Raw genomic sequence first — 25410 nt, 5'->3', positions numbered from 1 at the left:
GAAGGTCATAATTTTGAAGTAGACAGAAGAGGTTCCACATATTCCTAAATAACTGAGTTTAGTTCAATAGCCTCGTTTAGACCATCTGGATGTAAGGAATTATACTTGAGCATCCAGAAAACTTCCCTACGGCAAAGTCGATTAAATCTGTCGCCCCCTCTGTCTGTTGGAGTGACATGCTCCAAACAGACAATGGAAAGACAGGCAGGGTTACCTTCATGTTTCATTAGATAGTGTCGTGATACACTATGTGTCACCAGTTTACGTATTATGTTGCGGCGATGCTCCATAAAGCGTGTATGTATCGCTCTCGTGGTCCTGCCTACATAATTTAGGCCACAGCCACATGTTAGTACATATATCACGAATCTTGAATCGCAATTCATGAAAGATTTCAACATAAATTTCTCAGAGGAACCGGGTATAGAGACGTGTATAGTCTTGCGGTCCATATGGTGACACATAGTGCATTTGTTCTTACCACATCTATGAAAGCCTGCGGGTTTGGTGGTTAGCCAATCTGAGCCTTCTCCTCGTCCATTCGTGAAAATTGATCTGAAATGACTGGGTGCCAATATGGTTTTTAGGGCCCTATTCTTCTTATAAACGAACTGTGGTTTGTTTGGTAGAATACTACCCAAAATATTATCCTGTTTTAATATTCTGTAGTTCCGATTCACAATGGTTTTTATTTCGTTGGCGCATCTGTTAAATTTACATATAAACGCCAAATCTCTGTTACTTTTTTATATAGAACAAACCATCCATTTTCATTATTATTATTGTTATTCTTACTATTTATCATTATTATTGTTTTTATTTAATGTATTAATTTAATACATACAGCCAGCGCAGGTACACATCCTTTCTCCTTTACAGTCTCCATAAGATGCCTAGCAAGAGACGCCGGCTTGAGGCTGAATCTCCAGCAGCATCCTCACCACCACAACGGCGCATCTCTACAGTGTCGTCCCTGCCACCACAAGCCATTTTGGCCAGTCCACAAAGCGAGGATCCACAATCCCCTCAGCTGACTGGTGAGTAAACATAACAATTAATTGTAAATAAGTTAAAAAACGTTGGGGTAGATATATTAACGTGGAGAAGGCATAAGGAAGTGATAAACCAGTGATATGTGCAAGGTGATAAAGGCAGCAGCCAAACAGATCCTAACTGTTAATTTACATATTGGAGCTGTTTGGCTTGTGCCTTTATCACCTTGCACATATCACTGGTTTTTCACTTCCTTATGCCTTCTCCAGGTTAATACATCTGCCCCACTGTTTGTGCACAGCCCAGAAAAATGTGTTACAAATAAACAGTCATCCTTGTAATAATCACCAACAGCAAGCACATGGGGGTAACGTTAGTTATTTGTTTTAATTTTCAGATGTGATGTTGGCCATAGCAACCAATTTTTTTTTTTTTCTCGAAACAGCTACATAAATGTTAAGTCTAATCCAATTGTTTTGCATGCCCAACATCACCAGTTCTAAACATAGGCCACCTTAAGACATTTTCAACCATATTTTTAATTTTCAATTATTTGCACTATATTTGTTAAAGTTTTGGGCAGACCACTGACTGCCTTGAACAATGTATGAGTGTATTGCTCAACACATTTATTGTATTGTGTGTGTTTTACAAAAGGAAGCTTCATACACAATATGTAAATGTAGTAATTTGTATTTGTTAGAGTTCTTCGTGTTAGCACATTAATTATGGCTCAGAGTCCAACAATTCCCAGAAACTTTTTTCAACTGAGTAGGGAACGTTAGAAGCCACATATTTCTACAAAAAGGTGAGCTACATTGTTAAGTTTAGGCCACAATCTATTTATCATTTCCAACATGAATATTAAGAAGTAATGCATGTTGACGTAAACCTATAAAAAGACCAATGCAAAATATTTACTAAATAGTGGCTGTCTTCAACCCCATACAGAACCACCCATCATGCCCGAGGATGCCCAGCAGGAAACTAACTTGCAGGATTCGTACACACTACACCTGCAAGCGATAGATCCAAACCAGCCAACCACGCCGCAGGACATAACCCAACCACCCCAAACATCCCACATCCCCCAACTGAGCCCAACACCACCCCAGCAACAAATGGCCCCAGAGTTTTGGAGCAGTTGGGCCACACAACAGGCGCAACACTATGCCTGTCTGAACACCCACACCAAATACCTTGCCAGTCTGCCCCATCATCTGCCTAGACTCAGTCGGAACTCAGGCAGACTGATAGTTCAAGTTGGCAGAATTGCAAATTCAATGAAGCAGATGAGGGCAGATAACAGCCAAATGCAAGCCAATTTACAACGAATCATGGATGACCAACAGCGGCAGCAACAAGCCCTCATACAAATTATCCAACACAACCAACTGATAAACGAAAACCTCTCCCGAATTATTGCCAACAACACTGCCGCTAATACACAATTCACTGCAAGCCTAAACAACCTGAGCCAAAGCCTTAATGTGTTGGCATCCCACCAACTAAGCTCAAGCTCGGGAACAACCACACCAAGCCAGACCCCAGTTACCTCCCCAGTTAGATGCTCCAGCAGAACCAGGACCAACGAACCATCCCAATCCTCTGCACCCAGCACACAAAAAAAAAGGAAATGATGAAGGCTGCAGCAACAAGTACAATATTACTTTAAAAATAATGTTTTGGTAATTGATTCACTAAAAATGCCTGTGTTTAAGGTAATAAATTAATCACACGCAATATGTGTATTGTTTCATTTGCTAATGAGTGACAGTGTAAGTTATACATTTTATTGCCTAACTGTAAACAACATGAGAAATAACAAACAATAACGCAAAACAAACAGAATTAAGACCTATAAAACATTTTATAATAGTGGTTAGGCAAGGTTATTTATGACTAAATAATACTTACCGTTAAAATAACGCACAATCACTTCTTGCCTTACCTGCCTCCCTACATCTGTACTCACACTGTCGCCAGATGTTTCTAACTCACCTACTTGCTGACTGTTTTCTTCATCAACAACATGTGGCAGATGTTGGCGCAAACACATGTTATGAAGAAAACAGCAGCAGAACACAATCCTAGTCACCTTTGAGGGACTATACAACAAAAGCCCTGCAGACTTATCCAGACACCGAAACCTAGATTTCCGCACCCCAAAACATCTTTCTATCACATTCCGCGTGGACTTATGTGCATTATTATAATTGTGTTCAGCAGGAGAATCAGGTTGGGCCAATGGAGTAAGGAGCCAAGAGTAGCAGCCATAACCACCATTGGAAACACATGTAAACACGCTTCTCAAAAGCAGGTCTACTTTTTTTTAGGCTTTTTTTACGATTTGTGTTTTTTCACGGACGGCCGCAAATGCATTTTCACGGTAGAGATTTCAAATACGAATGCATAGTAAATTACCGAGTTCTATACCTAAACAGCCGCGTTTGACCGATGGTGTATTCATTCGTATTTTTACTGCACAGCCGTAAAAAAAATACGAATGCCCTCATCACTGCCGAGATTTGAGTTTAGTAAGTTCCCGAGATGACACTTTGAACAAAAAACACCAAATCGGTCAAAATCGGCAGCTTAGTAAATATACCCCACTGTGTGTTTTGTTAATGAAGACCTTAGCTAGGCAGAATTATTCCTGAATTCAAAACAGAAACAGCGGTGTTTTGGAGATGTGCGCAAAAAGGCTGCTTTAAAGTATAAATACTCCCTAACAGGTGTCACCACACCCACAAATTATATGCACAGAAAAATTGACAGGAGGAAATACTTGTATAAGCGCCCAATAACAGAAAATGAAATCTGAGATTTACGTTCCTGGTTTGTTGTGTACACGATAAGTTTCCTTCGTCCACTGCCCCAGTATTTTTATTTCTAATCAGAAGTACTCAGTCCCAATAAATATGTGGAAAAAGAGAGAACAAAACAATGTGTAGAAATGCTTTACATCCGTTTTATTTTCTATAGCCCACTAGACTCAGGGAGGGAAATGATGGTAATCTGCAACGCGTACCCCAGCTCACAATGGAGCGCCCCCAGATGTGTATATAGCGGTTTCTTTACAATGGGACCACATGTGACCTCCACCAGGAAATGTGTAGAGAAGAATGCGTACCCTACTATGAGGAGGGAGATGTCAAACCACAAAAGGTTTCTTTGATCATGTTAAGTTGTATATACGGTAGTTCCTCTTTATCCTCTGTCTCCAATCCTTTTATCAGGAATTCTCAGTTCCAATGAATATATGGAAAAGAGGTAACAAACAGTATCTTTTCAACAGGACCACGTGCGACCTCCACCACGGCCTCCACCACGTGCGACCTCCACCTTCCTGGTGGAGGTCGCACGTGGTCCTGTTGAAAAGATACCGCTATATACACATCTTGGGGTACTCCATTGTGAGTTGGGGTACGCTTTACATAACCATCATTATCTATTTCCTTTGGGTCCAGTGGGCTATATAGAATCAAATAGCTATAAGACATTTCTACACATTGTTTGTTACCTCTTTCCCATATATTCATTAGAACTGAGAATTCCTGATAAAAGGATTGGAGACAGAGGATAAAGAGGAACTACCGTATATACAACTTAACAAGATCAAAGAAACCTTTTGTGGTTTGACATCTCCCTCCTCATAGTAGGGTACGCATTCTTCTCTACACATTTCCTGGTGGAGGTCACATGTGGTCCTATTGTAAAGAAACCGCTATATACACATCTGGGGGCACTCCATTGTGAGTTGGGGTACACGTTGCAGATTACCATCCTTTCCCTCCCTGAGTCTAGTGGGCTATAGAAAATAAAACAGATGTAAAGCATTTCTACACATTGTTTTGTTCTCTCTTTTTCCACATATTTATTGGGACTCAGAATTATTCCAGAATCCACTAGCAATGATCCGGTTTTAATGTTAACCGCTTCCCCACATTTATCCCCCCGTTATGACAGTCTTGGATTTGTGAGGTCCGCTCAGGCTGTGGTGTTAATGCAGCCACACTGCCTATCTGTACCAGCGGGGTGAGATGGCGCCCACTGTGTGCTGTCCTCTGCTCACTTATTAGTTATACTGGCAGCTACTGATATATATTGCTGAAAGCAGTGCTCCCTCACTCTAACAGGCTGAAATAGCCAGTTTTGCACTTTGCTGGTCACAGTAGCTCTCTTTATGCAGAGCAGTGTGACCAGTCTGCGTCTTTGCCGCCGTCTGAACCGGTAACCCCACTATTTGGGGCCCCGGTTTTTACTCACCAATCTTCTTATCTTCAGCTCTGTTAGGGGTGGCGGCAGGCTGCGGGTCTCAGCGCTAGTCCTCAATCTGACTATGGTAGAAGTACCTTCAGGACAGATGTCCTGTCAGCTGGTGACCCGGGGCCGTACCTCTCTATTAGGTCTGCACGGGTCCCCCCCTAAGTCCCACGAAGCAGACAGGTAGTTGCCAGCTACCCTGTCTGAAAATAATAAAGTTTAAAATAGATATGAAGAAAAATACTGGAGCAGCTCTGAGGGCACATTTTTCTAAACTGAGCTGTGGGAGGCAGCATAGAGGGGAGGAGCCAGCACACAGTCAGTTGAAGATATCTTAGAGTGCACCGGCTCCAGCGGACCCATCTATACCCCCATTGTAATAAGCATTCCCCAGTATCCCCTATGTATGAAAGAGAAAATAGGATTTTAATTACCTAACGGTAAATCATTTTCTCGTAGCCCCTACAGCAGGCTTTTTCAACCAGTGTGCCGTGGCACACTAGTGTGCCGCGACCAGTTGCAAGGTGTGCCGCGGAGCCAGAGCAGCTTCCTGCACCATCAGAGTGAACTGTTGGCCCGGGCTCTTCTTAGAGGATCAGTCGCGCTCCGGCCATGACGTATGCCTTGAAGACTCGGCATTGTGATATCATAGGTCACGGCCGCCGCTTCTCACCACCCAGCCAGCCCACCCACCTGCACACACATCTTCCAGTTCCTGCAGCTTTCCTTGCCCACCCACATCCACATCTGCCTGACCGCCCACTGCTCAGTATTCGCAGCACTTCACTATGAACAATCCCCGCCACTGAGGGACAGGGAGGAGGACAGCTGACCAGTAGGGGCTAATATTTGCTATTTTTTTTCTCCTGTGGGGAACAATAGGATTTATGTGGGGAGAATAAGGATTTATGGATTTATGGGGAAAACAATGTGAATAATTCATGTGGGGAGCAACGGAATATGCTGCGCTATATAAGAAACTGTTAATAAATAAATAAATAAATAGGATTTATGTAGGGAGCAATATGATTTATGTGAGGAATAATGTGATTGTTTTTTCTGTGTAGGCCAATGTATGTGTGGATTTTTTTTTACTATGAGGGCCAATGTGTGTTTTTTGTATTTTTCTGTGGGGAACTGATGGTGCGCCTTGGCAATTTTAAAATATTGTTCGGTGTGCCGCGAGTAAAAAAAGGTTGAAAATCACTGCCCTAGAGGATACTGGGGTCCACATTAGTACCATGGGGGTAAAGACGGGTCCACTAGGAGCCAGGGGCACTTTAAGAAATTGATAGTGTGGGCTGGCTCCTCCCTCTATGCCCCTCCTACCAGACTCAGTCTAGGAAACTGTGCCCGAGGAGACGGACATACTTTGAGAGGATATAAAAGGATAGTCGTGAGATTCCGAACCAGAACACACAAACTAGAGGAAAGCCAAGCTAACCAAACTTTAAACCAGGAACAGCAACCGCTGAACCAACAATACTTAACCAAGTAACAGTGCAGGAAGAAAAGAAGCACTGGGCGGGCGCCCAGTATCCTCTACAGACTACAAGAAAAGGATTTACCGGTAGGTAATTAAAATCCTATTTCCTCTTACGTCCTACAGGATACTGGGGTCCAGGTCCACATTAGTACCATGGCGATGTACCAAAGCTCCCAAACCGGGTGGGAGAGTGCTGAGGTTACTGCAGAACTGATTGACCAAACTGAAGGTCCTCAGAGGCCAAAGTATTGAACCTGTAGAACTTAGCAAACTTGTTCGAACCTGACCAAGTAGCTGCTTGGCAGAGCTGTAAAGCCGAGACACCCCAGGCAGCCACCCAGGAAGAAGCCACCGATCTAGTAGAGTAGGCCTGTACAGATTTTGGACACGGCAAACCTGCCGTGGAATAAGCATGCTGGATAGTAAGCCTGATCCAGCATGCAATTGTCTGCTTTGAAGCAGGACACCCAATTTTATTGGGATCATAGAGAGCAAACAGCGAGTCAGATTTTCTGTGATGAGCTGTCCGCTTCACATAGATCTTCAAAGCCCTCACAACATCCAAGGACTTTGAAGTAGCAGAGGTGTCAGTAACCACCAGAACTAACAATAGGTTGGTTGATATGAAATGCAGACACCACCTTTGGAAGAAATTGCTGACGAGTTCTGAGTTCAGCCGTATCTTCATGAAAAATAATATAGGGGCTTTTGTGAGACAACGCCCCCAGTTCCGACACACGCCTCGCAGAAGCCAAGGACAACAGCGTGACGGCCTTCCACGTAAGAAACTTGACGTCAACGTCCTGTAAAGGCTCAAACCATTCCGATTGCAGGAACTGCAACACCACGTTGAGATCCCAAGATAGGAGGCACGAAGGGCGGTTGGATGTGCAGAGACCCCTTCAAAAATGTCTGAACCTCAGGGAGAGAAGCCAATTGTTTCTGGAAGAAAATGGATAAGGCCAAAATCTGGACTTATGGAGCCCAAACGTAGGACCACATCCACACCTGACTGCAGAAAAAGGAGAAAACGTCCCAGTTGAAATTCCACCACAGGAAATTTCCTGTACTCATACCAAGAGACGTATTTTTTCCAAATACGGTAGTAATGTTTAGACGTTACCCCCCTTTCTGGCTTGGATCAGGGTTGGAATAACCCTATCCGGGATCCCTTTTCGGGCAAGAATTTGACGCTCAACCTCCATGCTGTCAACAGTAGCCGTGGTAAGTCTTGATAGACGAATGGCCCCTGTTGGAGAAGGTCCTCGCAAGGTGGTAGAGGCCACGGGTCCTCTAGGAGCATCTCCAGTAGATCCGCATGTCAGTCCCTTTTTGGCCAGTCTGGAGCAATGAGAATTGCTTGAACCTTTTCTCTTTTTATTCTTTTGAGAATTTTGGGGATCAATGGGAGTGGTGGAAACACCTACACCATCTGGTAGACCCATGAGTCACCAGAGCATCCACCGCCACTGCTTGTGGGTCCCTCGACCTGGAACAAAACCGCTTGAGCTTCTTGTTGAGACGGGAGGCCATCATGTCGATTTGTGGCATTTCCCATCGACGTGTCAAGCACCCGAAAACCTCCGGGTGAAGGCCCCACTCTCCTGGGTGGAGGTCGTGCCTGATGAGGAAGTCTGCTTCCCAGTTGTCTACTCCTGGAATGAAGATTGCAGACAATGCCACAGCGTGTCTTTCTGCCCAGAGGAGAATCCTTGTTACCTCTGCCATTGCTGCCCTGCTCTTTGTTCCGCCTTGTCGGTTTATGTACATTACTGCCGTCACATTGTCTGACTGAACCTAAATGGCTTGATCTTGAAGGTGATGCGATGCCTGTAGAAGGGCGTTGTATATAGCCCTTAGTTCCAGAATGTTGATTGGAAGAATTACTTCCTGAATTGACCATTTTCCTTGGAACTGTTCCCCCTGGGTGACTGCTCCCCAACCTCTGAGGCTTGTGTCTGTGGTTAGCAGAATCCAATTTTGAATCCCGAGCCTTCGGCTCTCGGTCAGATGAGAAGTCTAAAGCCACCACAGAAGAGAAATCCTGGCCTTTGGTGACAGACGGATCCTCTGGTGCATGTGAAGATGTGATCCGGACCATTTGTCCAACAGATTCAGCTGGAAGGGCCTTGCGGGAAACCTTCCATACTGCAGCGCCTCGTCAGCAGGAACCATCTTTCCCAGAAGGCGAATGCATAGATGCACCGATGTCTGGGTTTGTCTTAGAACATCCCGCACCATCGACTGGATCACCAATGCCTTTTCCAATGGATGGAATACCTTCTGCGCCTCCGTATCCAATATCATCCCCAGGAACGGAAGCCTCCATGTTGGTTCCAGATGAGATTTGGTAGGTTCAAAATCGACCCGTGATCCAGGAGTATCCAGGTTGAGAGGGCAATGTTGACTAACAACCTTCTCCCTGGATGGTGCCATTATCAGCAGATCGTCCACTCCCTGTTTGCAGAGGAGAAACACCATCTCTGCCATTACCTTGGTGAACACCCTCGGTGCCGTAGAGAGGCCAAATGGCAGGGCCTGGAACTGGTAGTGAAAGTCCTCTAATGCAAACCTTAGATAAGCCTGATGAGGCGGCCAAATCGGAATATGAAGGTACGCATCCTTGATATCCAGAGACACCAAGAATTCTCCCTCCTCCAGACCTGAGATCACCGCTCTCAGAGACTCTATCTTGAACTTGAACACCCGTAAGTACAGGTTCAACGACTTGAGGTACAAAATGGGCCTTACCGAACAGTCCGGTTTCGGAACTACCATCAGGTTGGAATAATAACCCTGGTTTTGCAGCTGAAGTGGAAATGGAACAATGACCTGAGTCTGTACCAGTTTCAGAATTGCTTCCTGTAAAGTCATACTTGCTTCTTGAGAAGCTGGTAAGCCTGATTTGAAGAATCTGTGAAGTGAGAGTTCCTGAAACTCCGGTCTGTAGGCCTGGACTATAAGATCTTTGACCCAGGGATCCTGGCATGACGTTGCCCATATGTGACTGAAGAATCTCAAACGGGCTCCCACCTGCCTGTCTTCTAGGAAGTGCGGTCCACCGTCATGCTGAAGGCTTAGAGGAAGCAGTACCGGGGTTCTGTTTCTGTGAATCTGCAGTTGCTGGTTTTCTGGGTTTACCTCTATTGCCTTTGAAGGCCGTAGAAGAACCTTTGGTCTTGTTTTTAAATTTCGTTGTCCGAAAGGACTCCAGAGTTGGAGCAGTGTAGGATTTCCTAGTCGGGGGAGTTGCGGAAGGAAGGTATGTAGACTAACCTGCCGAATCCTTGAATATCCACGTATACAGTTCATGTCCAAAAAGGGCTTCACCTGTGAAAGGTAGGCTTTCCATGCCTTTGCTGGAATCCGCGTCCGCAGTCCACTGGCATAGCCACAAGCCCCTGCGTGCTGACACTGCCATGGCAGTGGTGTGTGCATTGAGTAAACCAATTTCCTTTATGGCCTCCACCATAAAGTTAGAAGAATCCTGTATATGTTGTAGGAGTAAAATTATCTCCCCCCTGGATAAGTAATCTAACCCGTCAATTAGAATACCTGACCATTTTGCAATGGCCCTAGAAATCCACGCACAAGCTATAGTGGGTCTCTGGGCCACCCTGCAGTTGTGTACAGAGATTTGAGAGTGGTCTCAATCTTGCGGTCTGCAACATCATTCAAGGAAGCTGCCCCAGGAACAGGTAAAACTATCTTACGTGACAGCCTAGAAACCGATGCGTCAACTATCGGTGGGTTTTCCCATTTTTTCCTATCATCCTGAGGAAACGGGAAGGATGTGAGTAACCGTTTTGGGATCTGAAACTTGTCAGGATTTACCCAAGTTGCTTCAAATGGGGAATTTAGATGCAGGGAAAGTAGCTGAGGATTGCTTTTCTACATAAGGATTTCTCATCTTCCTCTATCACTTTGTCAGGGATGTGCAGGACATCTCTAAAAGCTTCTATCAGGGCATGTATTCCCTGTGATAAAGCTGCATCCCCCCCTCCCGAGTCCACCTCACCCTCCTCTGGGTCTGATACATCATCATCATCGGTATCAGCCTGCATGATTTGGGCCAGAGTACGCTTCTGTGGACTATATATGGACCTATAGATTGTAAGCTTGCGAGAAGGGCCTTCCTACCTCTATGACTGTTTGAAATCACCCAGTTTGTTATATCATTATTTCCAATTGTAAAGCGCAACGGAATTTGCTGCGCTATATAAGAAACTGTTAATAAATAAATGGCAGGGGTCTGAGACGCTGTAATAACTACTGAATCTCCATTCATCAGGTCATCAACAGATTGCCTTAAGTATTGCGTCTCTTTCTCATTTTGAGATCAATTATTCTAAATATTTGAAATCATCCCTTTTAATGAATCTAACCATACTGGTTCAGATCCACTAGCCTGAGAATGTGTACTATCCTGAGTACATGGCAGTGATCCCCCAGATTGAGAAAAACACTCTGATGTGCATGATACACACTCCTTTGACATAATAAATGTGAAAGAAAATACACAGACATACACATAGGAAAATAGGGTAAAACACAGTTAACCCTTAAGGGAGACACGGAGTATAATGGAGCCAGCCACACAGCGCCCCTATAGCTAAAGTACAAGTTCAGCTGGGTCGCAAACTAAGTACCCTTAATAGGGTTTAGTACACCATATATTGCTCCCCCCCCCCCCTTTGCTATGACCCCTTGGTACTGCTGAGGTGCTCTGGAGTCCTTGTGGAGGAGCTGCGCTTCCCTGCCAGTCTGCCTGTGTATAGCTGCAGAGGGAAAATGGCGCTGGTGAGATGCTGGGTCCGCTCATAGTGAAGCCCTGCCCCCTTAATGGCACGCGCTTTTTTTATACTGGCTGAGGTAAGTTCCGTTCTACAGTGGGTTAAAACCCCTGTAGAATTGCTGCCAGTGTGGGTATATGTTTGTTGTGGCTTCAGCTCTCCCCTCACAGCGGAACATACAGCCCCCTGTATGCCTCTAAGCCTGGAGCTGCAGACTGCTTGTCAGCACTGCGCTCCTACCCCATGTGCAGCCATTAGAGCCGGCGACCCGCTAACCGGGACGCCGGCCAGCTACTCACCACTCTTCTTACTTCTGGCTCTGTTAGGGGTGGCAGCGTGCTGCAGGTCTGTACGCTCGCCGTGGTAGGGCTTGCGAATAGGACCCTCAGGAGCTCAGTGTCCTATCAGCGGGGAACGGGACATTAACCCTTCAAGAGGTTGGGCCGTTCTCCCCCCTAAGTCCCACGAAGTAGGCAGTCTGGTGTCAGCCAGACCTGACTGAAAACCAAAAAAAAAAAAAAAAATGCAGAAAACGATTCAGGAGCTTCCCAAGCATGACCGGCACCTTCAGGCACATTTTCTAAACTGAGTCTGGTAGGAGGGGCATAGAGGGAAGAGCCAGTCCACACTATCAATTTCTTAAAGTGTCCATGGCTCCTAGCGGACCCGTCCATACCCCCATGGTACTAATATGTACCCCGGTATCCTCTAGGACGTAAGAGAAATATTGTTTGAGGATGGTTGAAGTGAAGCATCTTGGATATACCATAGGGCGTGGTTTGATAAAACCCTGCATTGCAGCTGCAGACAGGCAGCAGAGACTGCATTTGCGTGAAGTACGGCCGCCCAAAGGCTTCTGGCTGCAGTGATACAGGGGATCAGCACTGAAGAGCTGGCCATGGGAAAGGCGTGTGACTATCAGCACGAAAGAGGCTGGCAGAGCGGAGTGGGTAAGACTCCTCTCTAGCCCAGCACTTTCCTGCAATGCATATCCCAACTTACCACATCGCGCAACCCTAGCTGCTAGATTTCTACTCTTGGCAGATATCTCTCCAGTAGCAGTTGCGGGCTGCAGGGAGCTGGCAGTGTGACTGCACAATATGTAACTGTATGTCTCATTGCCAGCTGATACTAGAACTTTTGACACATTTTCCAAGTCCCCCACAGCGAGCTGGTGACATGATGCCACCTATGCACAGCACAAACTGGGAACTAGGCTTCTGAGGCCCCAGAAACCATCAGAAGTTTATTTTTGTTAAGCTGGCAGCCATCTATATTGATGGAAGCCCCGCAAGCTACTGGTAGATCGCAATCTACGTTTTGGCAAGGTCTGATCTAGGACACTGTAAAGGGCCCTACACATTGACCGATCCGCCGCCGAGCTGCCCGACAGCGGATACGGCCGACCCGGCGGCGGGGGAGCAGTGACGGGGGAAGTGAAGTTTCTTCACTCCTCCCGTCACCCGGCTCCATAGAAGTGCAGGCAAATATGGACGAGATCGTCCATATTGGCCTGCATGCATAAGCGACGGGGCACCAGCGATGAACGAGCGCGGGGCCGCGTATCGTTCATCGCTGTTGCCTCCACACTGCACGATATGAACAGTATCTCGTTCATTAATGAACGAGATCGTTCATATCTTGCCGTCAGATCGCCCAGTGTGTAGGGCCTATCAGTCAGTGAGCCATCTCACAAGCAGCCAGTGAAGTAAGTAGAGAATGGGTGTAAGTAGCTGGAATGGGGCTGGTTGGTTAATAGTCTGGCTCCTGCATCTTATACCAGATGATTACTGGGTTTTATTTGAATTAAAAAAAAAAAATTAAATCAGCACAACTGAATAAGTATACATTGACCACCAGACCGGAGACCGGGAACTAGACGCTAACATAAATTGCCGGAAGGTAGATGCTAGAATCAAGTGGGCTAAGGGACCTTTTCCGTAAGGGGGAGGAGTTACGACGCAAGGGGGAGGAGCTAGGCCAGCGGGATAGTTCCTCTAAGCCTGGAATACCTACGTCATCAGTGTGCGCCGGAAAAATAGCGGCTGTTGTTGGCATGTCTGCGCCCGGCGTTATGTGATTGGGCCGGAGATTCAGCAGAGAGTATGGCTGACTGACAGATGTGGCGTTCCCCGGTGCACAGTGAGTGCGCGTTACCGGCGGCCTCGTTGTGACGATGTTTGTACCGAGAGCAGTGAAGAGGCGACATGAGAACGAGAAGCCCGGGGGCAAGAGACGAACACCTGCAGAGACTGTTATTTCCACAGCCCGGTCTCCGTTACTTGACCACTCTCCCCCTGCTGCTGCTGCTGCAGCTGCCGCCGCCAGTGTGTCACAGCCCGCCCACACTCCCCATCTGTCCTCATCTCCTGCACCAGTGCTAACATCTGCTTCTGCTGGTACCAGTCTGTCAGCATCATGCTCCAGTCCATCACATGTTCCAGCATCTGCCCCCTCTCCAGTGCCCAGCCCCCTAGTTGACCCTGTCTTATCATCAGACCCCAATTCTGCTACATCTGTCTCTGGTTGTACCAAGTTACCGACTACTCCCTTCAGTACATCACCTGTATCAGCACCTGCCCATCTTACAGTACCCATCCTCTGTGATGTCCATGTATCACCAGACCTCCTACCGCCTGCACCAGTGCTAACCTCTGTCTCTGGTGGCACCGGTCTATTTACATCTAGTTCTAGTATGTTACACATTTCAGCATCTGTCCCTCTCTTGACAGATTTGAGTCCTTCAGCCCATCTCTCCGCTTCGGCATCCTCTCCTGACTCTCTTTCATCACCTGTCTCCCATCTATTACCTCTCCCAATATCTGCATCTTCTTCCCAATCAATGACCTCATCCACCTCTCCTGTCTTGGAAGATGAACCCATCAAATCTTTCAGCAAAGTTCAGCGTTGGCCCCTCCTCGGGGAACCTGTCTGTGTTGTCTGTGGTCGATATGGAGAGTATATATGTGACCAGACAGAGCATGATGTGTGCAGTTTAGAGTGTAAAGCCAGGGATATCTTGCAGTGTACAGGGATAACAAACTCTCAAAGCACCTCTGTAACTCCTGAGTCCTTGTTTTTAGAAACTATAACTGCAGAAAATGCAGCCGCAGAACAATCGCCATTATCTAATCCATTTCCCATAGCACTGACACCAGCTCCATATCACTCCCAGAATGCAGAGTCTCCATCTTCTCTGCCTCCCTTCCCTGATGTACCATACATCTACACAGAACATGACTTTATTGCCCAGCTGGCGCAGGATCAGATTGACCATCTAAGACATCAGCTTGGATTGTCTGTGCAAGGAAGTGAGGTGTGCAGACCAATTATAGAGTTTGAACACTGCGGCTTTCCTCCAGCTCTCAATGTAAACTTGAAAAGGGCTGGATATGACGTTCCAACTCCTATCCAAATGCAGATGATCCCCGTAGGACTGATGGAAAGGGATATACTGGCAAGTGCAGACACAGGCTCTGGGAAAACTGCTGCTTTCCTTCTCCCAGCTATTATCAGGTGTATGGAACAGGTAATCTAAGTGAATGAGCTAAAGCAAGTCGCTTGCCAATGTTATTTATTTATTTTCTTAGTATTTGATATGATTGCGGTGATGCCTTCTGTATACTGGTGTGTCTTATACTCTTTTCAGACATATCACCTGGGAATTTTCCTGCTCAGACCCAGGATTTTCTCTTCAGCAAAAACCCGGGTTTTTGTTCAAGACCCCCTTTCACACTACTCCACAGTCTCTGGAAATTCCCGGTTTGGCCCCTTTCAGACATAAGCTGGTTTTTCCAGTTTTGAAGGCAGCGTCATCATTTTAAGGGGACTGTTTTCAGGCACACAATAATGAGGTCATGCAAAGAGGGGGATGAAACATGATAAACAGTATGACAGTCCCTGTGTGGCGTCTGTCCCTCTCCGGCTGATGATGTAATCAGCAAGCATCAGGTGGCCCTTCCTGGCCAATTAAAACAGTTTACATGCGGCCAGCGAGCAAACTCCCAACCTGGGAAGAAAGACCCGGTAAAAGCCCAGGTCAGTTGCAGGGTTGGGGACCCGGGAACACGTTCCGGGTTGGTGCCTTTCAGACATACGAAAATCCTGGGTTGATGCGCGTTTATGTGCAAAATCCCGGGATTTTGAATGGGTATTCTGGTCAGCTTCGGAAAAGTCTCCCATTTTAGATTATATTTATACTTCAATTATAATTTCAGTAAAAGGTATGGAGGATGACTACTGGCACTGTTACGTATTGGTCATTGATTTTGGCACGGAGTAGTGATGAATTGTTAAAACCTTTAAACTCAAATGATTAAAATCTGCAGATAATGTTAATGATTACATAATATTTGAACGATTAAATAATATTTGTTGAAGAGATGGGAAATAACTTGTTTTACTAGACAAGGAGGTCTACAAATTCATATTGCTTTCACAATAAGTGATTCATTTTATTTTGTTCTAAGTTATGAGAGACATTTATTGAAGCTGGTGCACAGTAAACCAATCAGTACTGGTTAGAAAATAAAAAGCAATTGACTTGGTTTATTTTGGGGCTATTTAATAGTTTTAACAGACCTAACAAGCCTAATCGTCCGTCACTTTAGACAGGGTGCTACTCAATTGTTAGTTTCAGTGCTTGGTGCCCATTGCTTTTCGCACGTCACGTTCAAATACACTGGGTTTAGATGCACAAAGCGGTTAAAGTATTGGACGCAATAAGGGAAATGTGCGAAAAGCCGGACTTTTCTCACATTTCTGCTTACCGCCTAAGGAGGAAGTGAACATAAATAATGGTCTCCCAATGAATTACTCTTGTTATGTAGTGCAATACAGGCGGAATATCTCCAGTGAAAGTTACTCTGAATTTACCTTTGTCTTTTTAGAAGGATTCCCCGGCAGCTTTAATTCTCACACCCACAAGAGAGCTCGCTGTGCAGATCGAGAGACAGGCGCAAGAGCTGATGTTCAAGATACCCCAAATGAAGACAGCCCTTCTTGTAGGGGGAATGCCATTACCACCCCAGCTGCACAGGTTGAAGCAAAGTGTGCAGGTGATTTTACAGATCTCTGCGGTTATATCACTTGGTGATGTAATGAAATGACTAAATGTGCACTCTTTTTAATCAAACTAGTCACTCATCTTCTCATTGATGTAATTTTCTATTGTTTTTAGTATATCATTATCTTGATTTTTATTTATTTTTTTAAGCAAAGTGGAGGGAGGCGGCAAGTTCAGCTGAGTTTGTTATTTTTTTTTTTTTTAAATGTTCACTATAATTCTGTTTGTTTTTAGTATATTGTGTGTTTTATTACTGTTACAGGGTCTAATTCAGAGATGTATGCAAGCCTGCTCATTTATGTATATCTCCGATGTTAGGTGATCCACGCAGGCTCTGTACTTATCACATGCTGCTTCCGTTTGGGGGAAGGGAAGGGGTGGCATTGGACAACGTTTAAAAGAAAAAATGGGAGCGTGTTGGCTTTATTTTCTGAGCGTACCAAGGCCATTGGCCGCATCCTTGGATTCAGCTTCACTGACCTCGACTGCGTGAAAACTCAGGCCAGCCTGAGTAACCTGATGGTTCCCCAGATGGCCGCAGTTCACGCAGATAATACAATGTTGCGTCTTTGGACACAAAAGCGGATCACAGAAGCAGGCAGGAAGCGTCTATTTACACAAGACTCCTCCTGTGGCATTAGCATATTACTGCACAGCCGCTGTGTACAAAGCATCCATCTCTGAATCAGGCACAGAGTCTCATACCTTTTGAATCAGAAGTATACATCAGTCCTGTGGTATTTAAATAATAAACAATCACAATCTATAACTGAGAAGATGTGAACTTACATCACTTAGAAACTACGTATCTCAAAACCTCACAAAATCTTTTTAGCTTATGTACTGTATGCCTCAGTGACGTGCGGTGGGGTGAGGCAGAGCCTTTCTTGTCATACTAACGTTTGTGCCAGAGGTTTGACTGTATAAAGTATATGAAAAAAAGAATATGTTTGAAATATCTTCTTTGCATTATTCTAATAATTTTTATAGCTAAAACTCTGGAGTAAAAAGTCTATGGCAGGTGAGGCAGTACCTCACCTGGCTAACTTTTCCGCTCATTTCTGATCAAAACTCACCAAATTTCCAGGAGTTTCTACTGCTGCACCTGTGTATAATGCCCAGATGTACGTTTTGGCTTATATATTGCATGTAAATCTGGCTCTGGTGCTAGCCAGTACCTCGAGCTATTTAGCTCACCGCACGTCCCTGGTATGCCTTATATTGGGAAATTTGTTTGCAAGTACACCTTGGATCAAATCAGTTATGACCTCCCCTTTGTCTGTTCAGGTTTATCCTTTGGTTATGGTCTGGCCACAAGCACAATAACCTCCCCACGTAACACTGTAGATATATATAAATATTGCATTTTATGTATAATATATATTTGCATTCTGGTTTTTATTTATTTATTTTTTTCATTTCATTGCTATCAGATTATTATCGCAACCCCTGGACGACTCTTAGAAATAATTAAACAGAGTTCTGTCAACCTTGGTGAACTGAAGATCCTAATAGTTGATGAGGTAAGTATCAATGTCATTTGTTTTGTAGATTTTTTTACTACTTCTAGCTAGTGTTGCTCCAGTTACTCCTTCCCTTCAGCACCTTAAGAATATTGTCGGGAACAATGTATTAATGTAAAAGCATTCCAAGTACCATTAGTAATTGGATGGGAAATGCTGTAGCCTGAAAGGACAAACAGAACACGTTTCAATTCCTTTTTCAAGGGTGGTCTGTTGTAGGGATGCACATCGGAAGCCAACCATCATATGATGGCTAACCATTGCATCAAAAGTATTCAATGGTGAAAACTATTTATATGCAGCGCTGTTGGGGGCGGGATCAGTGGCAGGATTGGGCTTGGGCCAGTACTCCTCTACACTCAACAATGGGGACAACCTGATCAGTGATACTATGTATATAAAAGCCTGATGGTGTTTGATCTTAAGCGCAAAAACCAATGGGCAGCCTAGTTAAATGGATCAATAGTGAGTGTCCCTCCAATACACTCGTGAAATTCTGAACAAAAGGTTAAGGTTATAAACCCACTATACCAGGCGCCACCTCCACCATATGTGATATTCACTCAATTCGTGAAAACAATCATAGAATATACATTCCTCATATGCATCAATCTTCTTATTGTTCCAAGATTTCAGACAGCGTCATCAGTCCAGCATATAAAAAACAGAATGAAATTCCCATGTGTAGTATGTCTAATTTAATACATAGATAACAACATAATGGGATAAAAACATGCAAACAAACAGAATCCCTCTACAATTCCAGTGTATTGTCCCCCGAGAGCTAAAACAATTACCAAGTACCGTGGAGAACTGATGGAAAAACAGTTCTCAAACAGATGTTATTATATCATTCAGAGCCAATCCACCCGGGTAGATATGCTTCGGATGTATTACTGGTTACCGCTCGATGCTCTCAAGGCACATCTGGAATTCTAGGGTCCACAACACTCGTATAGCCAACGCGTTTCATCCGGGTCTTTTTCAAGGCAGTGTGTTGTGGCATTGTCCAAAAGTCCCTTTTAAACTAGTCCCATCCAATCAGATCCTTCGCTTGGTGACGTCCATTTCCCGCTCTTGCCGTCTCCCGTTTTCCGGAAGTTCCGTCATTTCTACTTCCGCCCACTGTATCCGGCGGTCGTCCTTCCGCCCTTACCTCCTACCGGAAGTGTGGTTGCGGCTCCTGTCTTATTCTCCGGAACTACGTCATTCATGGAGCCGCCTACTGCACCTAACCACGTGTGTCCAGCCGCGTATGCTCCCGGAAATGTTGTCTCCTGTCTTATCCACGCACTTCCCCTAAATTCTAATGTCCATCGGAAGTGCTGGAACTGGATGTAAACAAAAACACGTATTTAAAACCCTTAATAAAAACGACACAATCTTCTCATCATTATGTGTTTTAACAATTAAAACTCAAGAATTTAATAATGAAATATAAAAATATACAATTTATAAAAACCATTTAAGTTCGAAATTGTTATTTAAACCATGAGGTTCCAGTGTATTACAATCATAAATGAGTTTCATTTCCCTCTTAGCTAAATTTGAGGCAATATCTCGCTGGCGATGATTACATTTCGCCAAATTTAATCCTGCAAATCTAACAATATGCCGCGTGGAGCACTTATGGAATTTTTTGAAATGAGAAGAGAGAGCATGTGTGTCAAGACCCTTTTTTATATTCCTGCAGTGCTCACCAATTCTCACTTTGAGAGCCCTGGAGGTACGGCCTATATAAAACAGGTGACAGGTACATTCAATACAGTAAATTACATTACTCGTATTGCAAGTGATAAAATCTTTAACAGATACATTATTTCCATTAATACGGATATTTTCTAACTTCTTTGTGCCATCACTTGTAATTTCCCTACATCCAACACACATTCCGCATCGATGAAAACCCTTAGTGATAATTCTTGATTCACGTTTTATTGGCGGTAGATAGCTATTCACTAGCATGTTTTTTATATTGGGTGCTTTTCTATAAATAAAAGTAGGATGTTCTGGGATAATCTCCCCCAAGACTGGATCCTTTTTTAGGATATTCCAGTTCTTTCTAATTGACTTCTCCAAACTTCTGAATTGGGAATTGTAACTTGTAATGAATGCCCATTCAAATCTATTATTTTTTTCAGTTTGTTTGGGGGGCTTCTTGGCTAACAATTCCTTTCTATTTGTTTCTTTCGCCTTTTGTACCGCCATCTCCACTATCTCTTCTTTATACCCACACTCTATAAACCTTGCTTTTAGTTCACATGCTTGCTGGTTGAAAATGTTTTCATCCGTACAATTTCTTTTTATGCGTTTGAACTGTCCATGCGGAATAGAGTTCAACCAGTTGGCGTGATGACAACTGGTGTATTCGATGTATGACCTTGAATCAGTGGGTTTTGTGAATGTTTTTGTATGCAGCTGTTCGTTCTCTACAAATATAGTGATGTCTAAAAAATCAATCGCCAACTTATTGACATTAAAACTAAATTCAATGTTTAAAAGATTTGTATTGAGATAAGTGCAAAAAAGGTTCAAGCTTTCACCATCTCCCCTCCATATAAAAAAGACATCGTCTATAAAACGTCTCCAGGACACCAGGTTCGCTCCGAATGGGTTGTTATTCCAAATGCAATCCTCCTCCCATTGACCCATGAATATATTGGCGTAACTCGGAGCGAACCTGGTGCCCATGGCCGTGCCTACCTTCTGTACATAAAAATTCCCATTAAATGTAAAAAAATTGTTGGTTAAAATGAACCAGATTCCTTCCTTAATAAAATTCTGAACCTGTCCCTCTAAAGTGCTTTTGCTTAAATATTTATTGACGGCATCTAATCCAGATTGATGGTTAATAATAGAATAAAGAGATTTTACATCTGCTGTCACTAGTGTCATATTCTCTTCCCACTGAATCGTGGATAGAAAAGATAAAAAGTCCTTTGTGTCCTTCAGATGTGAGATGTTCTGTAGAACCAGGGGTTGGAGAAAGTAATCTATATACTCGGACAGATTAGCTGTCACAGAGTCGATCCCAGACACTATTGGTCTGCCAGGGGGATCGGTAGCATTCTTATGGACCTTAGGGAGCAAATATAACGCTGGCGTTACCGGCTTTGAAATTAATAAAATTTTTATTTCTCTCTCCTCAAGGACTCCTAAATCTTCATATTTTTTTATCAAAAGTTGTAATTCTGAAGTAGTTTTATCAGTTGGATCGGATTTTAATTTGGTATAGGTAGTTCTGTCATTCACATGATCTTCTACTTTTTTCACATACCAGCCTTTATCCATTACAACCACCCCTCCGCCTTTATCGGCCGGTTTAATGACCAGCTCTGAATTCATTTTAAGGTCCTTCAGTGCAGACCTTTCCTTAAACGTCAAGTTCGATCTTATCCCTGATGGTTTAATCTCTCTCAAATCTCCCTTAATTAGTTCACAAAAAGTTTCAATAAACGTCCCTTTGACATGAGCAGGGAAAAAAATGGATCTAGGTTTAAACGGTGTCCTACCTATTTCTTCATCTATCCCCATATTATCATTCTCTTTGCTCAGAAAGAATTTTTTAATGCATAACTTCCGCTCAAATTTAGAAATGTCTATAAATGTCTCAAACTTGTTTATAGTAGTAGCCGGAGCATATTTTAGTCCTTTTTCCAAGACACTGCTCTCTTCCCTTGTGAGTGTGTGTGAACTTATGTTAAATATTTTCACTCCCTTTGCGGTCTCAACCTGAGTTAGAGCCCTTTGTTCCACCTCTTTATCCTCCCTAGGTCTCTTTTTTTCTAGCGATGTTTCTCCTCTTTTTTATATTTTTCCGTTTTTTTATAATTCCACCCCTTTTTCCTCTGTGTGTTCTACGTTTTATTTCCGTCTCCAATCCTGTCTCTCCCTAAAAAACGTGGGGTATCTTCCCTATTGTTGAACGCCTCAAACCTATTTTTGGTTTCTACAGGGGAATAATCCCTCCTTCTCTGTGTCTGTCTCCATTCTCTATCTTCATAAAATTGATCCCTTTCCTTATTCTTTGCATGATTCCGATCCCCGTCTCTTTCCCTTCTCCATCTATAGTTTCTTTGTTCTCTATATCCAAATCTATCTCTATCTATATCCTGATTCCTTTGTATATATCTATCATGTCCTTGAGGGAAATCTCTATATCTCTCTTGTCCCCCCCTCCCATATTCAGTTTTGTATGTGATATTTCGTGGGCTGCTCCCCCTCCAATTTTGTCTTTTATTTCTAACCTCGTTTTTTTCCGTGTGTTTAATATTAATTTGAGTTTCCATTTCTCTAGGGGATTCTTTTAATTCTTCCCCTTCTAACTCTCTCTTATCCCGTATGAACTTTTTTATTTTCCTTTCAACTAGAGCTTTTTCATTTTTCTTGATGTTTATCTCTATTTTCTCTTCTAAAGTTTTGTAATCTGCCAGATCTGCGAATGGGACAATCAAATCTTCACATTTTTTAATCTCATCATCCAAATGTGAAAGTTCTCTCCTTCTTTCATTGATGATGAGATTCATTAGTGAGAAAGAGCATTCGCTAATTACTCTTTCCCATTCATCCTTGAAAGAATCTGAGGCTGTTTCAAAGGAGGGTTTCTTATTAATTCTAAGTCCCCGTGGGATTAGTTCATGTGTTAAATATTTTTCTAGAGTAACCATTTCCCACCAGATTTTATTTTCCTTCAATAAAGTATTTTCCAATCTTCGCATTATAGTTTCTAAACTAACATCAAGGAGTTCAATCCGTTCTCCTTCATCTTTAAACAGATTCTCTAGGATATTCTTCCTTTGATCTCTATATTTAAACATGGTATGCAGCAAATAATCAATCGCCAAACAGAAGGAGAGAAATAGAACACCGTGTATATAAAAGCCTGATGGTGTTTGATCTTAAGCGCAAAAACCAATGGGCAGCCTAGTTAAATGGATCAATAGTGAGTGTCCCTCCAATACACTCGTGAAATTCTGAACAAAAGGTTAAGGTTATAAACCCACTATACCAGGCGCCACCTCCACCATATGTGATATTCACTCAATTCGTGAAAACAATCATAGAATATACATTCCTCATATGCATCAATCTTCTTATTGTTCCAAGATTTCAGACAGCGTCATCAGTCCAGCATATAAAAAACAGAATGAAATTCCCATGTGTAGTATGTCTAATTTAATACATAGATAACAACATAATGGGATAAAAAATATTTAATATAAGTTCACACACACTCACAAGGGAAGAGAGCAGTGTCTTGGAAAAAGGACTAAAATATGCTCCGGCTACTACTATAAACAAGTTTGAGACATTTATAGACATTTCTAAATTTGAGCGGAAGTTATGCATTAAAAAATTCTTTCTGAGCAAAGAGAATGATAATATGGGGATAGATGAAGAAATAGGTAGGACACCGTTTAAACCTAGATCCATTTTTTTCCCTGCTCATGTCAAAGGGACGTTTATTGAAACTTTTTGTGAACTAATTAAGGGAGATTTGAGAGAGATTAAACCATCAGGGATAAGATCGAACTTGACGTTTAAGGAAAGGTCTGCACTGAAGGACCTTAAAATGAATTCAGAGCTGGTCATTAAACCGGCCGATAAAGGCGGAGGGGTGGTTGTAATGCATAAAGGCTGGTATGTGAAAAAAGTAGAAGATCATGTGAATGACAGAACTACCTATACCAAATTAAAATCCGATCCAACTGATAAAACTACTTCAGAATTACAACTTTTGATAAAAAAATATGAGGATTTAGGAGTCCTTGAGGAGAGAGAAATAAAATTTTTATTAATTTCAAAGCCGGTAACGCCAGCGTTATATTTGCTCCCTAAGGTCCATAAGAATGCTACCGATCCCCCTGGCAGACCAATAGTGTCTGGGATCGACTCTGTGACAGCTAATCTGTCCGAGTATATAGATTACTTTCTCCAACCCCTGGTTCTACAGAACATCTCACATCTGAAGGACACAAAGGACTTTTTATCTTTTCTATCCACGATTCAGTGGGAAGAGAATATGACACTAGTGACAGCAGATGTAAAATCTCTTTATTCTATTATTAACCATCAATCTGGATTAGATGCCGTCAATAAATATTTAAGCAAAAGCACTTTAGAGGGACAGGTTCAGAATTTTATTAAGGAAGGAATCTGGTTCATTTTAACCAACAATTTTTTTACATTTAATGGGAATTTTTATGTACAGAAGGTAGGCACGGCCATGGGCACCAGGTTCGCTCCGAGTTACGCCAATATATTCATGGGTCAATGGGAGGAGGATTGCATTTGGAATAACAACCCATTCGGAGCGAACCTGGTGTCCTGGAGACGTTTTATAGACGATGTCTTTTTTATATGGAGGGGAGATGGTGAAAGCTTGAACCTTTTTTGCACTTATCTCAATACAAATCTTTTAAACATTGAATTTAGTTTTAATGTCAATAAGTTGGCGATTGATTTTTTAGACATCACTATATTTGTAGAGAACGAACAGCTGCATACAAAAACATTCACAAAACCCACTGATTCAAGGTCATACATCGAATACACCAGTTGTCATCACGCCAACTGGTTGAACTCTATTCCGCATGGACAGTTCAAACGCATAAAAAGAAATTGTACGGATGAAAACATTTTCAACCAGCAAGCATGTGAACTAAAAGCAAGGTTTATAGAGTGTGGGTATAAAGAAGAGATAGTGGAGATGGCGGTACAAAAGGCGAAAGAAACAAATAGAAAGGAATTGTTAGCCAAGAAGCCCCCCAAACAAACTGAAAAAAATAATAGATTTGAATGGGCATTCATTACAAGTTACAATTCCCAATTCAGAAGTTTGGAGAAGTCAATTAGAAAGAACTGGAATATCCTAAAAAAGGATCCAGTCTTGGGGGAGATTATCCCAGAACATCCTACTTTTATTTATAGAAAAGCACCCAATATAAAAAACATGCTAGTGAATAGCTATCTACCGCCAATAAAACGTGAATCAAGAATTATCACTAAGGGTTTTCATCGATGCGGAATGTGTGTTGGATGTAGGGAAATTACAAGTGATGGCACAAAGAAGTTAGAAAATATCCGTATTAATGGAAATAATGTATCTGTTAAAGATTTTATCACTTGCAATACGAGTAATGTAATTTACTGTATTGAATGTACCTGTCACCTGTTTTATATAGGCCGTACCTCCAGGGCTCTCAAAGTGAGAATTGGTGAGCACTGCAGGAATATAAAAAAGGGTCTTGACACACATGCTCTCTCTTCTCATTTCAAAAAATT

The 25410-nt window shown here is 43.1% G+C and overlaps 1 protein-coding gene across 4 annotated transcripts in view; it reads left to right on the top strand.

Moving 5' to 3' along the window:
* Positions 1-13485: 13485 nt before the first annotated feature.
* DDX59 (DEAD-box helicase 59) overlaps positions 13486-25410 on the top strand; it is a 70155-nt gene continuing 58230 nt past the window's right edge. For 3 of the 4 annotated variants that reach the window (XR_010186790.1, XM_063940140.1, XM_063940141.1), the window contains exons 1-3: positions 13486-15067; positions 16428-16595; positions 18037-18126. Coding sequence is in view for 3 of the 4 variants with exons in the window: in XM_063940140.1 (XP_063796210.1) it covers positions 13715-15067; positions 16428-16595; positions 18037-18126 (1611 nt within the window). In the remaining variant the exon portion in view is untranslated. The remainder of the gene's footprint in view (positions 15068-16427; positions 16596-18036; positions 18127-25410) is intronic. The other variant, XM_063940139.1, reaches the window with a different exon arrangement.

This window comes from Pseudophryne corroboree, chromosome 9 (assembly GCF_028390025.1).
Source record: "Pseudophryne corroboree isolate aPseCor3 chromosome 9, aPseCor3.hap2, whole genome shotgun sequence".
In the NCBI taxonomy this organism is placed as follows: Eukaryota; Metazoa; Chordata; class Amphibia; order Anura; family Myobatrachidae; genus Pseudophryne; species Pseudophryne corroboree.
This window is presented reverse-complemented; position numbering and strand designations above follow the sequence as displayed.